The sequence below is a fragment of the Bos indicus genome, chromosome 10 (genome assembly GCF_029378745.1).
Source record: "Bos indicus isolate NIAB-ARS_2022 breed Sahiwal x Tharparkar chromosome 10, NIAB-ARS_B.indTharparkar_mat_pri_1.0, whole genome shotgun sequence".
Taxonomy (NCBI): Eukaryota; Metazoa; Chordata; class Mammalia; order Artiodactyla; family Bovidae; genus Bos; species Bos indicus.
The window spans coordinates 85,847,758-85,861,416 of record NC_091769.1 but is presented as its reverse complement, the minus strand read 5'-3'; the positions used below and the strand labels follow the sequence as shown (position 1 = coordinate 85,861,416).

At 38.9% G+C, this 13,659-nt stretch overlaps 1 protein-coding gene across 2 annotated transcripts in view; it reads right to left on the bottom strand.

The window, feature by feature from the left end:
• The window catches only part of YLPM1 (YLP motif containing 1), a 64,401-nt gene that overhangs the window by 37,433 nt on the left and 13,309 nt on the right, over window positions 1-13,659 (bottom strand). For both annotated transcript variants that reach the window (XR_011569005.1, XM_070797874.1), the window contains exon 4: window positions 12,507-13,498. Coding sequence is in view for 1 of the 2 variants with exons in the window: in XM_070797874.1 (XP_070653975.1) it covers window positions 12,507-13,498 (992 nt within the window). In the remaining variant the exon portion in view is untranslated. The remainder of the gene's footprint in view (window positions 1-12,506; window positions 13,499-13,659) is intronic.

Sequence of the window (13,659 nt, the reverse complement as noted above, 5' to 3'; positions counted from 1 at the left end):
TATGACCTCTCTTAGACGTGGAATCTTAGAAAAAAATTTAATTAATTAAAAAACCAAGCTCTTAGATACAGAGAACACATTGATAGTTGCCAGAGGTGGGGTGTGGGAGGTGGGAGAAATGGGTAAACTTTTTATTTTCTTTTGCTTTTTAGTTTAAATAAATTATAATAAAATATATTCAACCTCAAATTATATATTCAAATTATTAATCAAGTGTGAGGTTAGATTAAAACATTTTCAGGCATACAAGAATTCAGGGAACTTACTTCCAACCCACAATTTTTTAGTTAATTGAACAAGCACTCCAGGAAAAAGAGGCACTACACCACAAACAGAAAGCCATGAGACTCAACAAACCGTGAATCCAATCTAGAATAAGAGTCAAAGGAAATGACAGAATAATAGCCATATGACAGATCTTCAGAGCAGCCAACCAACCCAGGTAAAAGCAAGAGGATGCATGAATTTGGGAGAGAGAGCTCAAGAGAAAAAGATGTCGCTTTGGGGACCGGAGTTAAGAGGATTATTTAAAGATGTTGCAAGAAGAACAGCAACTGGAAATTCTAAAAAAAAAAGGTTACTACACTAAAGAAAAGGTAATCACAGTATACTGCTTACCTCTATGAACAACATTACTTACTGATTTATTTTAGAATAATGATATAAATATCATTGGGCAAATGGGGTTACAGAATAGTAGAAGAACTAAATTTTACCTATCAGAACAGGAAGTAAATAAGTAGTATCTAAAATGTATAAATGACAAAAGGAACAGCACATTCTTTAGTACTATAAGGTAATTACCAAAAGAAACAGCTGAAGAATTAGAAGCTGTCCTTAGGAAACACATTGACAGTGGTTTGGAGCAGTGGGCAGTTGTTTCTCTTGATTTTTAAAAAAATTATATGTATGTATCATTTTTATTAACAATGGATTTAACAGACACACAAAGAGTGTTAGCTTTAACCAGGAAAAGGGCTTCTTCTGAGACCACAAGAACTATGAGGATGGCAACTGAAGTAGTGGTAAGGCAGAGAAGTAAATTTCACTGGGCCTGAAAGCCTTGATTCTCGGGCAAGGAGAAAAATTAAGGATACAAAGAGAAATAATGTTTGCTGAGACAGAGAAGGCAGCAATAGCACAGAATGTCTATGCAAAATAATGAAGGCTTGACACAGCTATTGCTGGACAAAGGGGAAAGGAGCTGACCAACTGCTGGTCAAAGGTACACCACAGGAAGTCCAGGTTAGGATGCCATGCTTCCACTTTGTTCCCTGGTTGGGGAACTAATACCCCTCAAGCTGCATGACCCAGCCAAAAAAACAGTATGTCTCAATGCTAAGGATAGAGACCATATATTTATGAAGGAAAAAAGTATGCCATTTCAGGCTTTGTGATGATTTGGTTCCTTTTCTTGAAGTTACATTCATCAATTTATTAAAATGCCTAGAATAACACGTTAGGCCATTAAAGATGTGTAAAATCATCTGTTCTGTATTCAATTCAGGAATTATTAGCTCCTATCAGCTGTAAGAGAAGACTATACACAATACACAAATCAGTATAAGAACATTCTTTAATATGTTAGGTAGTATTATAATCAACTTCAGAATGAATAAACTATTTTCTAACTAAACTGTGAATGCCCTGAGAATTTTACCCATAACTGAGATATTTGGCATATGCAACATTTATTGAACCCCTACTAATTGTCAAGTATTGTGTTACTGCTGTAAATAACTTGATACCTAACCGCAAGGAGTTCATAGTCTGTAAGAAGAATGAGACAAGTAAATCAGCAATCAGAACAGAATTTGATAAATGTGGGGCATGCTGGTCTTGCTCACTGAAGTATTCCCAATGTCTGACTCACTGAAGGTTCTCAACACATTAACTGTAGAAGTCCCATCCCCAGGGCAGGAAAAACAGGAATCGATAAAGCAAAAGATGACATAAAAGGGATTAAGAACAGAGAGCAGAGCACGTGCAAAGGCCAGAGGAAAGGATAAAGGAAGCAGGAAGCACTAAAAGGTGTGAAAATAAAGAAATGAACAAGGCAGAAAAGCTGTAAAAGGTAATGAAATCACTTGTGTAAACCTCACGCCTGCATATATAATACAGTGTCCATGAAAGGGGAGGGTGTTTTGCTTTCACATTAAATTGCTGACCAGCAGCCAAGCAACATCATTTTATTTTTATTTTGGTGGTCAGAAATATGTTAAACCAACTGAAATATACTTTCAACACTACATACAAATGGCAACCAATTTTTCAAAGTTCAAGGATGTTACAAAATGTCAAACTATCAAAACCTTTTTGATTTATAAAAGTAAAGAACTTTTCGGCCCTTGGAACAAATATATTAAAAGTTACTCATATTAAACATATGTACAAAAATAAGCCATCTTCACATGAACACAATGAAATATTATGACCTTTTTGACATATAAAAATGTATTGAAAATAAAGTACAAACAGCACACATCTGCTCAATCACACAAAGCACATGCAATGCACACTGGCTAGACGAAATGAAAAAGAGGCAAATATCTGGGGTTTAAATATTTTGAAAAGTTTTGCTTGTATAGTTAGGTATTTCAGAAACTTCTAAAAGATAAATTTAATCCTGTTTTTTTTTTCCTCTTAGCTTCATTTGTAAGTATCTATGTCATTAAATATTTACTGTAAACATTAAAGAAAATCCTAAAACTAGGCATGAGACCATTAGAACTAGGAACAAAAATTTCAAAATGCGATACAAAAAATATAATCCAAATTGGGTACAAAAACTTAAGAGGGATATAGAAATATAAATACCCTTAAACAAGATAATAATGTCTGATTATCACAATATTTATATAAACACACTCACATCAGCAGATCATGGTAATCACAAGATGCTAAATTCTGGAATCAAATGCCTGCCCTTTTGGTTTTCACGTCAAATGCCATTTTCTAATATGTATAACTAAGATCTTAAAATCAAAATTCCAAAGAGAAGTAATCATAAACAGAAACAGCCATGAAAATGGAAGAATTAAGAAAAAGTATGGTATTAATAGCCCCTTGCTAACAGTTACAGAATGGAAGAGGTCATATTTCCAATCCTAAAACTAACAACAAGTGGGTAAAACTGATCTGAAACCTTGATATTATAAAAATGTCAGTTCTTCCTCAATATCATCAATAGAATCTATACGATGTTCATCAAAATTCCAACAGTTTTTTTTTTTTTAAACTGACAAGCTGCTTACATTATAGGGGAAATAGAAAGGACCAAGAATAGTTAAGATAATCTAGATCAGGGGTCAGCAAGCTACGGCCCATGGGTCAAACCCAGTTAACAGTAATTTTAAAAACATTTTATAGGCTAAAGAAAGGAACAAAGAAAAATGTTTGAAAGAGACTAAATGTGGCCCACAAAACCGAAAAACATTTACCACCCGGCCCTTTCCAGAAACAGTTTGGTCACCCCTGATCTAGAAACACAGACCTGGAGGACGCACACTAAGAGATGGCAGGATTCACTCTGAAGCTACAGAAATTGAAACTATATGACACTGGTGGAAGGACAAACAGACCAAAGAGAGAGTCCACAGACAAATCCACACATGTATTCACTTATGATGAAGGAGACACTGCCAAGCAGTAAGAAAAGGATGCTTTTTTTCAGTAGATGGTACTGGAGTCAACTTGACAGCCACATGGAAAACAATGAACTTTATACCCTGTCTCTTACCATACGTTAACCAAAAAAAAAAACCAAAAACCAATTCTATATGGATTGTTGATTTTAAAATAAAAGGTAAAACAATAAAAGACAAAATACAATAACATATTTATGACCTTAGAGTAAGCAAAGATTTCTTAAACAGGACATGAAAAAGCACAAATCATAAAGAAAAGATCAGTAAATTAGACTACTAAATTAAAAAACCAAGAATATCTATTAATCAAAAGATATCATTAACTCTTAGGGTTCATTTCAGCTCACTGGATCCAATTTTAGTTTTTAAATTTTTTTTAAACAGTTGTTTTTAAGGACTGATAGTTCATGACTTTATCTCTTACAGGCCTTCCTAAGAACAGAGAGAAAATTCACCTTTTGAAAAACAGAACTATCTTGCAATTACAATATAGGTTCATTGAATTCTTTCATAAATCTAAGACATATTACGGGATCTTCAGTGACTTTTTTTCTATATAATGAAACATTTTGTGATTTGCTTATCCTAGAATTCATTATTATTCATCATTACTTATCACTTATCCCCAACTACGCTAAAGGTTAGAATATAAAGACAGCAAAGGAACGACAAAACTGTGAAATGAGTCGTCGCCCCTCCTGGATCGCCCAAATATTGCAGTTTGCTTTTAGGCTTCATTGAGCACAATTGAGAACTGAGAAATTTTCATATCCTGACAAAGAAAAGTGTAAGAGAAAGTTGTGTCAAAATTATTAGATGAAGTAAAGATAAATGCAGACAGCTATACTCCAGGTTCTAATAAAAACGTGAAATTAATCATACAAGCGAATCTCTAGAGAGTCCTTGGATGACAATATTCTAGATAAATATTCTCAAACTCGAGAGAGGATGTGAACAATATATTTCTAAGGACAGAAAGGAAATATGGCATTGTCATCCAGCTATTAAACAGAAAGACTTCCTCATGTATCTTTGGCAAGAACCTAGACCATTTTGCTTTGCTCAAAGAATACATGACACAATTATTTCATCTTCTATAATGTTTCTGTGCCAAAATTTACTTGATGCAAGGATTTTTATTCTTTTAAAGTTTTATTAAAACTTCTGGTAAGTTGTTTTCCTTATCCCTTTATTCGTACTTCTGTACGTTATTTATAAAGTTACTTTTAAATTAAAAAAAATAAAAAGGTTCCACTGGACCATCTAGATGGAATAGTGAAGACTAATAGTTTTCTAGTATCCTGAAGGATAAGAATGCAAAAAGTGCTGCTGAGTGAGAAACGGTCAAGACAATTTAGACGTAGGATATGCAAAGAACTGGTATCTAGTCTATATAAAGAACTCCCACAAGCCAGTAAGAAAAAAAACATAACCCAACAGAAAAACAGGAAAAAGACTTGAACCAGCATTTCACAAAAGAGGAAATCCAACTGAATGATAATCAAATAGAAGTCAATTTCATTCGTCATCAGGGAAATATAAATTAAATCCATATTACAGTATGACTAAACACCCACCAAGATTACTAAAATTTAAAAGTTCATTAATACCAAGTGTTGATGAGGGGATAAAAAAATTGCAGTACAGAAACACTGATGATGAGAGTATAAACTGACACAACCACTTTGGAAAACTGACCATATTTATCAAAGTACAATATTATTCATACTCCTATGACAAAGCAATTCTAATCCTTGGTGTATACATCTAAACAAAATTAAGTACAAACACACATGCACACATACACACGTGCATATCTAAAGGGACATATATAGCACCAAAGAAACAATGCAGTGTTATGCCAAAAACTTAAATGACCATCAAATTAGAATGGATAAACAGACTGTGGTATATTCATACAATAAAATACTGTATAGGAATGAGAATGAACAACACTAATGAATCTCACAATAATAAAATGTCACGTAAAAGATGCCAGACTTAAAAGAGTACACATAGCATGAGTCCATTTACCAAAATACAAATTTCAGAAATAGGCAAAAGTAACCTATCACGTAAAAGTTGGTATAGTGGTTACCTTGGGATAAGGAAAAATGGGAAGGGGCATGAGCAAGACTTCTCAGTTCAGTTCAGATGCTCAGTCGTGTCCAACTTTTTGCAACCCCATGGACGCAGCCCGCCAGGCTTCCCTGTCCATCAACAACTCCTGGGAGTTTACTTTAACTCAAGTCCATTGAGTCAGAGATGCCATCCAACCATCTCATCCTCTGTCGTCCCCTTCTCCTCCTGCCTTCAATCTTTCCCTGCATCAGGGTCTTTTCAAATGAGTCACTTCACATCATGTGGCCAAACTACTGGAGTTTCAGCTTCAGCATCAGTCCTTCCAATAAATATTCAGGATTGATTTCCTTTAGGATGGACTGGTATGACCTCCTTGCAGTCCAAGGGACTCTCAAGAGTCTTCTCCAACACCACAGTTCAAAAGCATTAATTCTTCGGTGCTCAGCTTTCTTTACAGTCCAACTCTCACATCCATACATGACAACTGGAAAAACAATAGCCTTGACTAGACGGACCTTTGTTGGCAAAGTAATGTCTCTGCTTTTCAATATGCTATCTAGGTTGGTCATAACTTTTCTTCCAAGGAGTGAGCATCTTTTAATTTCATGGCTGAAGTCACCATCTGCAGTGACTTTGGAGCTCCAAAAAATCAAGTCTGTCACTGTTTCCACCGTTTCCCCATCTATCTGCCATGAAGTGATGGGACCGGATGCCATGATCTTAGTTTCTGAATGTTGAGCTTTATGCCAACTTTTTCACTCTCCTCTTTCATTTTCATCAAGAGGCTCTTTAGTTCTTCTTTGCTTTCTGCCATAAGGGTGGTGTCATCTGCATATCTGAGGTTATTGATATTTCTCCTGGCAATCTTGATTCCAGCTTACGCTTCATCCAGCCCAGCGTTTCTCATGATGTACTCTGCATATAAGTTAAATAAGCAGGGTGGCAATATACAGCCTTGACGTACTCCTTTTCCTATTTGGAACCAGTCTGTTGTTCCATGTCCAGTTCTAACTGTTGCTTCCTGACCTGCATACAGGTTTCTCAAGAGGCAGGTCAGGTGGTCTGGTATTCCCATCTCTTTCAGAATTTTCCACAGTTTGTGGTAATCCACACAGTCAAAGGCTTTAGCATAGTCAATAAAGCAGAAATAGATGTTTTTCTGGAACTCTCTTGCTTTTTCAATAGTCCAACAAATGTTGGCAATTTGATCTCTGGTTCGTCTGCCTTTTCTAAAACCAGCTTGAACATCTGGAAGTTCACAGTTCACATACTGTTAAAGCCTGGCTTGGGGAATTTTCAGCTTTACTAGCGTGTGAGATGACTGCAATTGTGCGGTCGTTTGAGCATTCTTTGGCATTGCCTTTATTTGGGATTGGAATGAAAACTGACCTTTTCCAGTTCTGTGGCCACTGCTGAGTTTACTAAATTTGCTGGCATATTGAGTGCAGCACTTTCACAGCATCATTTGTAAGGATTTGAAATAGCTCACCTGGAATTCCATCATCTCCACTAGCTTTGTTTGTAGTGATGCTTCCTAAGACCCACTTGACTTTGCATTCCAGGATGTCTGGCTCTAGGTGAGTGATCATACCATTGTGATTATCTGGGTTGTGAAGATCTTTTTTGTATAGTTCTGAATATTCTTGCCACCTCTTCTTAATATCTTCTGCTTTTGTTAGGTCCATACCATTTCTGTCTTCTATTGAGCCCATCTTTGCATGAAAAGTTCCCTTCAGTTCAGTTGAGTCACTCAGTCGTGTTCGATTCTTTGCAACCCCATAAATTGCAGCACTCCAGGCCTCCCTGTCCATCACCAACTCCCGGAGTTCACCCAGACTCACGTCATCGAGTCAGTGATGCCATCCAGCCATCTCATCCTCTGTCGTCCCCTTCTCCTCCTGTTCCCAATCCCTCCCAGTATCAGAGTCTTTTCCAATGAGTCAACTCTTCGCATGAGGTAGCCAAAGTACTGGAGTTTCAGCTTTAGCATCAGTCCTTCCAAAGAAATCCCAGGGCTGATCTCCTTGAGAATGGACTGGTTGGATCTCCTTGCAGTCCAAGGGACTCTCAAGAGTCTTCTCCAACACCACAGTTCAAAAGCATCAATTCTTCGGCGCTCTGCTTTCTTCACAGTCCAACTCTCACATCCATACACGACCACTGGAAAAACCATAGCCTTTACTAGATGGACCTTTGTTGGTAAAGTAATGTCTCTGCTTTTGAATATGCTACCTAGGTTGGTCATAACTTTTCCTCCAAGGAATAAGCGTCTTTTAATTTCATGGCTGCAGTCACCATCTGCAGTGATTTTGGAGCCCAGAAAAATAAAGTCTGACACTGTTTCCACTGTTTCTCCATCTATTTCCCATGAGGTGATGGGACCAGATGCCATGATCTTTGTCTTCTGAATTTTCTTGAAGAGATCTCTAGTCTTTCCCATTCTATTGTTTTCCTTTATTTCTCTGCACTGATCACTGAGGAAGGCTTTCTTATCTCTCCTTGCTATTCTTTGGAACTTGCATTCAAAGGTGTATAGCTTTCCTTTTCTCCTTTGCTTTTTCTCTTCTCTTCACAGCTATTTGTAAGGCCTCCTCAGACAGCCATTTTGCTTTTGGGCATTTCTTTTTCTTGGGGATGGTCTTGATCCCTGTCTTCTGTACAATGTCACAGACCTCTATCCATAGTCCTTCAGACACTCTATCAGATCTAATCCCTTGAATCTCTTTCTCACTCCACTGTATAATCGTAAGGGATTTGATTTAGGTCATACCTGAATGATCTGGTGGTTTTCCCTACTTTCTTCAATTTCAGTCTGAATTTGGCAATAAGGAGTTCATGGTCTGAGCCACAGTCAGCTCTTGTTTTTGCTGACTGTATACAGCTTCTCCATCTTTGGCTGCAAACAATACAATCAATCTGATTTCAGTATTGACCATCTGGTGATGTCCAGGTGTAGAGTCTTCTCTTGTGTTGTTGGAAGAAGTGTTTGCTATGACCAGTGCATTCTCTTGGCAAAACTCTATTAGCCTTTGCCCTGCTTCATTCTTTACTCCAAGGCCAAACTTGCCTGTTACTCCAGGTGTTTCTTGACTTCCTACTTTTGCATTCCAGTCCCCTATAATGAAAAGGACATCTTTTTTGGGTGTTAGTTCTAGAAGGTCTTGTAGGTCTTCATAGAACTATTCAACTTCAGCTTCTTCAGCATTACTGGTTGAGGCATAGACTTGGATTACTGTGATATTGAATGATTTGCCTTGGAAACAAACAGAGATCATTCTGTCGTTTTTGAGACTGCATCAGACACTATTAATTTCTATTTCTTGATTTGAGTAGTGATAACATGGGCCTCGGAGAAGGCAATGGCACCCTACTCCAATACTCTTGCCTGGAAAATCCCATGGATGGAGGAGCCTAGTGGGCTGCCGTCTATGGGGTCGCACAGAGCCGGACACGACTGAGCGACTTCACTTTCACTTTTCACTTTCATGCATTGGAGAAGGAAATGGCAACCTGCTCCAGTGTTCTTGCCTGGAGAATCCCAGGGACGGGGGAGCCTGGTGGGCTGCCATCTATGGGGTCGCACAGAGTCGGACACGACTGAAGCAACTTAGCAGCAGCAGCAGCAACATAGGCCTAGCTATTCATGAAAATTTACTAAGGTATACACTTATGATTGTGTATATCTCTGTATGTTACTCTTCAATAAAAAAGCTTTATTACTGAAACTAAAAGACTCTTGGAAACCAACATCCACTAACATGACAATTTACTAGAGCAGGGGTAGTCTTCTACAAGACTTGGTGAATTCAATGATACATACACACATATACAGTTTCAAAAAGTTGCCTCAGAATCTCAACAATGTGGTATGCTATTTACATATAATGCAGTTATGTTACTTGAGTTCTTGTAAACCTTCAGTTTTTTGAAAGCAGTCTAAATCCAGATTTTTCATAAAACTGTTAGCAGGATTAAGGTAAAAAATGCGAGCAGCATCTAATTCAGGGACAAAAAATGCCATTCTTATCAAAGCTGCAGGTGGAAAAAAGCTGGGAAAGGGTATCTCATACCTAAAAGCAATGTAACCTCCATTCACCAAGATTTCAGCAGACTGGAATGCAGGCCCAAACCTAACTAGATAAAATATAAAGTCTTAGAAAAAGAAAAGTAAAAAGACCAAAAACTGTACAAGTTCAGGGTGAGAGAGAACAGTAAGATGAAACAGTAAGATGTTTAATAACAGAAAGATGAAATAGTAAGAATAACAGTAAGATGAAAAAGACCTAGGAGGCCAAACTGACGTTACGCTCAACACGAGTCAACACCATGTTGACTGAAGCCACCCACCCCCCCCATAAAAAGCAGTATGTTCAGCTATAAAAGTACATTCTTTGTGTCAAAGTTAGTAACAGTCCTATGGTCTGCTCCATCTAAGTGTTCATTCTGAAGCAGACTGACAAACCAAAAGCTCTTCAAAGGACCATCAACAATAAAGCAGGAGAAAGCTAGGCACCATGAACATTATAGCAGGAGAAGGCTAGAACCCATGTTAGTGTGAAAAGAACAGAACTTCAGCTTATGTGATGGCAGGGCAGAATGGTTAAGGCCGGTGGACGGAGACAAGAGGATGGTCTTTAAACAATGGTAGGTACACACTGAAGAACGGGATAATTCATTATGTACTGCACCACACAGGCAGATCTAGAATCAACGTGTAGAAGTCAAGGCAACATATTGATACTCAATGTAACAAATAAAGTTTCTAGAAAACTGTATAGGGCAGTGCTGCTTACTGCAGTGGCAACGCTGAACATCATCAACTGCTTGTCACAGGAAGAGCAAAGGACTTAAGAGTGGATCAGAAAGCCTTGGATTCTAACCCCACCTCAACCATTTATTTGCTATGACATCCAGGGCAATTTATCTGTAACCTCTCCGAATCTCAGCTCCCTTTACCCATTTACTTCATAAGATGATGGAGAAGAACAAATTAGGTAACATGTGCAAGACCCAGGATGACAAACTAAAACGCAACACCAAGGTGAGTTGCTAAAGAGGGAAAACTGCACTGTTTAATTGCTAAGATACTCCTAGCGCTGAAATTATTAACTGTACCTTAAGGCAAGAAAAAACTTAAAATAGGTCCTAAATTTACAAAATCAAGATTTTGGTAGGCAGAAGAGAGAAAACATTATTATGCCAGAAAGAAAGGGAGCAGGAAACCTATGCTGTATAGGAACAACATAGGTTACAAGAATGTCACACAGCACGTCAGTTACCAGATCTAAAAGGTAATGCTCTCAATCCAGGAGTTAAACAGGAATTCAAATCAAGATGAAACACGTGCCAAATAAGCCAAGACTACAAATGCACTTCTAATCACTGACAGGATGAACATCATTGAGTCACAGCATTAAACACAGTGCTTAACTAGCGCTCTTGCTCTTGGGACCCTCTAATCTCAGCCCCTACTGTTGCATGCAGGTTCACCTCCCCCACTTTATGATCCTGAGCAAGATACCCAATCCTCTCCACCCCTAGTTTATAAAGCGTAAATGTAGGGATAAACCTGTCAAGTTCACAATCTATCAAGAAGACTCCATGGGATAATATATGTAACGCTTCTGAGAAGAGTTCTGGTACTCAGAGGAATTCATGTCAATTGCCTCTAACTAGCTTTCATTTTTGTATGGAGTTTTGTTTTCTGAATATAAACTTGCGGAATAAATAAAAGACATATTTTGTTTTCAAATATTTAATTTAGGTAATGTAGATCCATCAACAGAGATGGGAAAACTAATCAATACTGATAAGTGAAAAATCAAGTTACGAAATATTACTTAGTACGACTCAATTTTTTATAACATATGTTTTAAAAATTATCTCCAGATGGTAGAATTAGGTGACATTTACTTTTTTCAATACTTTCCTATTCTGTCTACATTTTGTGTAAGGAGTATATATTTCCAGTACAATTTCCAACTGGAAAAAATTCTGACTGAAAATGTTTTTCTATAAGAAAATTATCATTTAGGCCAACTTTAGGGAAAAATATTTCTACAAATTTGGAAAAATAAATTTAAGCCCTCTTAAAAGGTAAAAGAAAAAATTTAGAATCTATTGGTAAATATTTTTTGTGCTTTTCTAAATAAAAATGTGGTTCAGACAAGAGAAAAATATCTCCTAAAGAGAGGAAAATATAAAGGATAAAAGTTCCATGGGGGCAGGGATTTTATCTGTTATGTTATATTCACTGCTAGAAGCACAGAGCAGAAACTTAATAAATATTTGCTGAACAAATGGATAAAAGTCCTGTTTACCCTTAAATTTCACTGCCTATTTCACTAGATACTTATTCATTTTTATCTCTAACAGCTAGCATATCATCTCACAAAAAGAAGTTACCAATCCAGTTATTTGTCAAATCAACAAAGAGTAAAAAAGATCAATAAATAAACAATGATTTTGAAGCTGAAAGTCAAAGTCACTAAGGAATTGGTAAGCATTATTTTAAAACCACTACATTCATCCTGGAATAAAATCTCTACATGTAGGATAAAAGCAGTGACATCAAGGAAAGGGGGTATGTTGCCATTTCTAGATTTCATTACGCCATGTCTAATGAGTGAATAATACTAACATTATGCATTGTAAATCAAGAATATATATAAAAGTATAAAAAGAATGTAAACGCCTACTCAACCTACAGCAGCAAAACAGCCACCATCCACCCCCCACTCCTTCCCACCCCCTCCCCAAATAAAAAGGCAGACCTACCTTGGGCCTCTTGGACCTTCCAAGTAACTGCTTCTAGGAGGATCTGGAAGCAGTCCACCTGACCTCCCTGGCATATCCTTGACTGTGGCGAGTGGCTGAGATGGAGCAGCTGAGGACTCCCCAAGTCCTTGCTCAGATGAGAACGAACTGTATGGCAGAGCAGACTTGCTCAGAGGAGCTTTGGAATTCACTTGGTCTGATGGGCCAAGGGCTGACTGCAGTGGAGGGTGGTAAACCGAGGGTGGGGCTGAACCAAAAGACACAGGGGTGGGCAGCAGCGCTGGTCGAGGTTTCTCGGGAACTTGTGAGTTCTGGGAGCTGGAGGCGGGTGGAACTGGGGCCGCTGTCAAGGGAGGAGGCATCCCCTGGGGAACTCCGGGGGGAGGGATGCCTGGAGGAGGTGTGGCCGAAGAGAGTGGGGCGAGGGGCATGACAGGGGGCGGTGCGGTCGAAGCCAGAGAAGGTGGTGGAAGCACCGGCGGCGGCCCTGCTGAGGACAGGGACGGTGGGGGGAGGACGGGCGGCGGCCCCGTGGAAGAGAGAGACGGAGGCATCACTGGCGGGGGCACAGAGCTCGGCAGAGACGGTGGCATCACAGGTGGGGGCATGCCAGGTGGTGGGACTGACGGCAGGGCTGGGGGCATCACTGGCGGCGGCAGCGACGGTGGCAATACCGGCGGGGGCATTGTTGGCGGGGGCGGAGGCATCTGAGAATAGGGGACAAACGGGGGCGGCATGGACATGTTCCCCATGTACTGGTTCTTCACGTTCTGAAGTGCGCTGACTTTGTCCTGGAGATAGGTCTGAGTGGCTTTCATGTGTCCCTGCCACGTCTTCCACTGCTTCTCATACTCCTGGAGCTGATCTTTGTGAGGGTAGGAGTGGAGCTGCTCCTCCCACAGCTGAAACTCCCGCTCCCATTCTTGGTAGAGGTGTTGGAACTGCTGCTGCTGCATCTCGTAGTGCCGCAGCTGCACGTCTACGGACATGGTCTACAAACAGAGGGATGCAAATGACTGTTAAGACATTCACAGAAGGGAAGTAATTTTAAGCTGAAATATCAAGGAGTCAAGGGTGTTTAAAGCCTTAGGAACTCGGACCACAAGACTAAGGAAGGCTAAGGATATGCTTGTTAAATCCCTTCAACAATGAT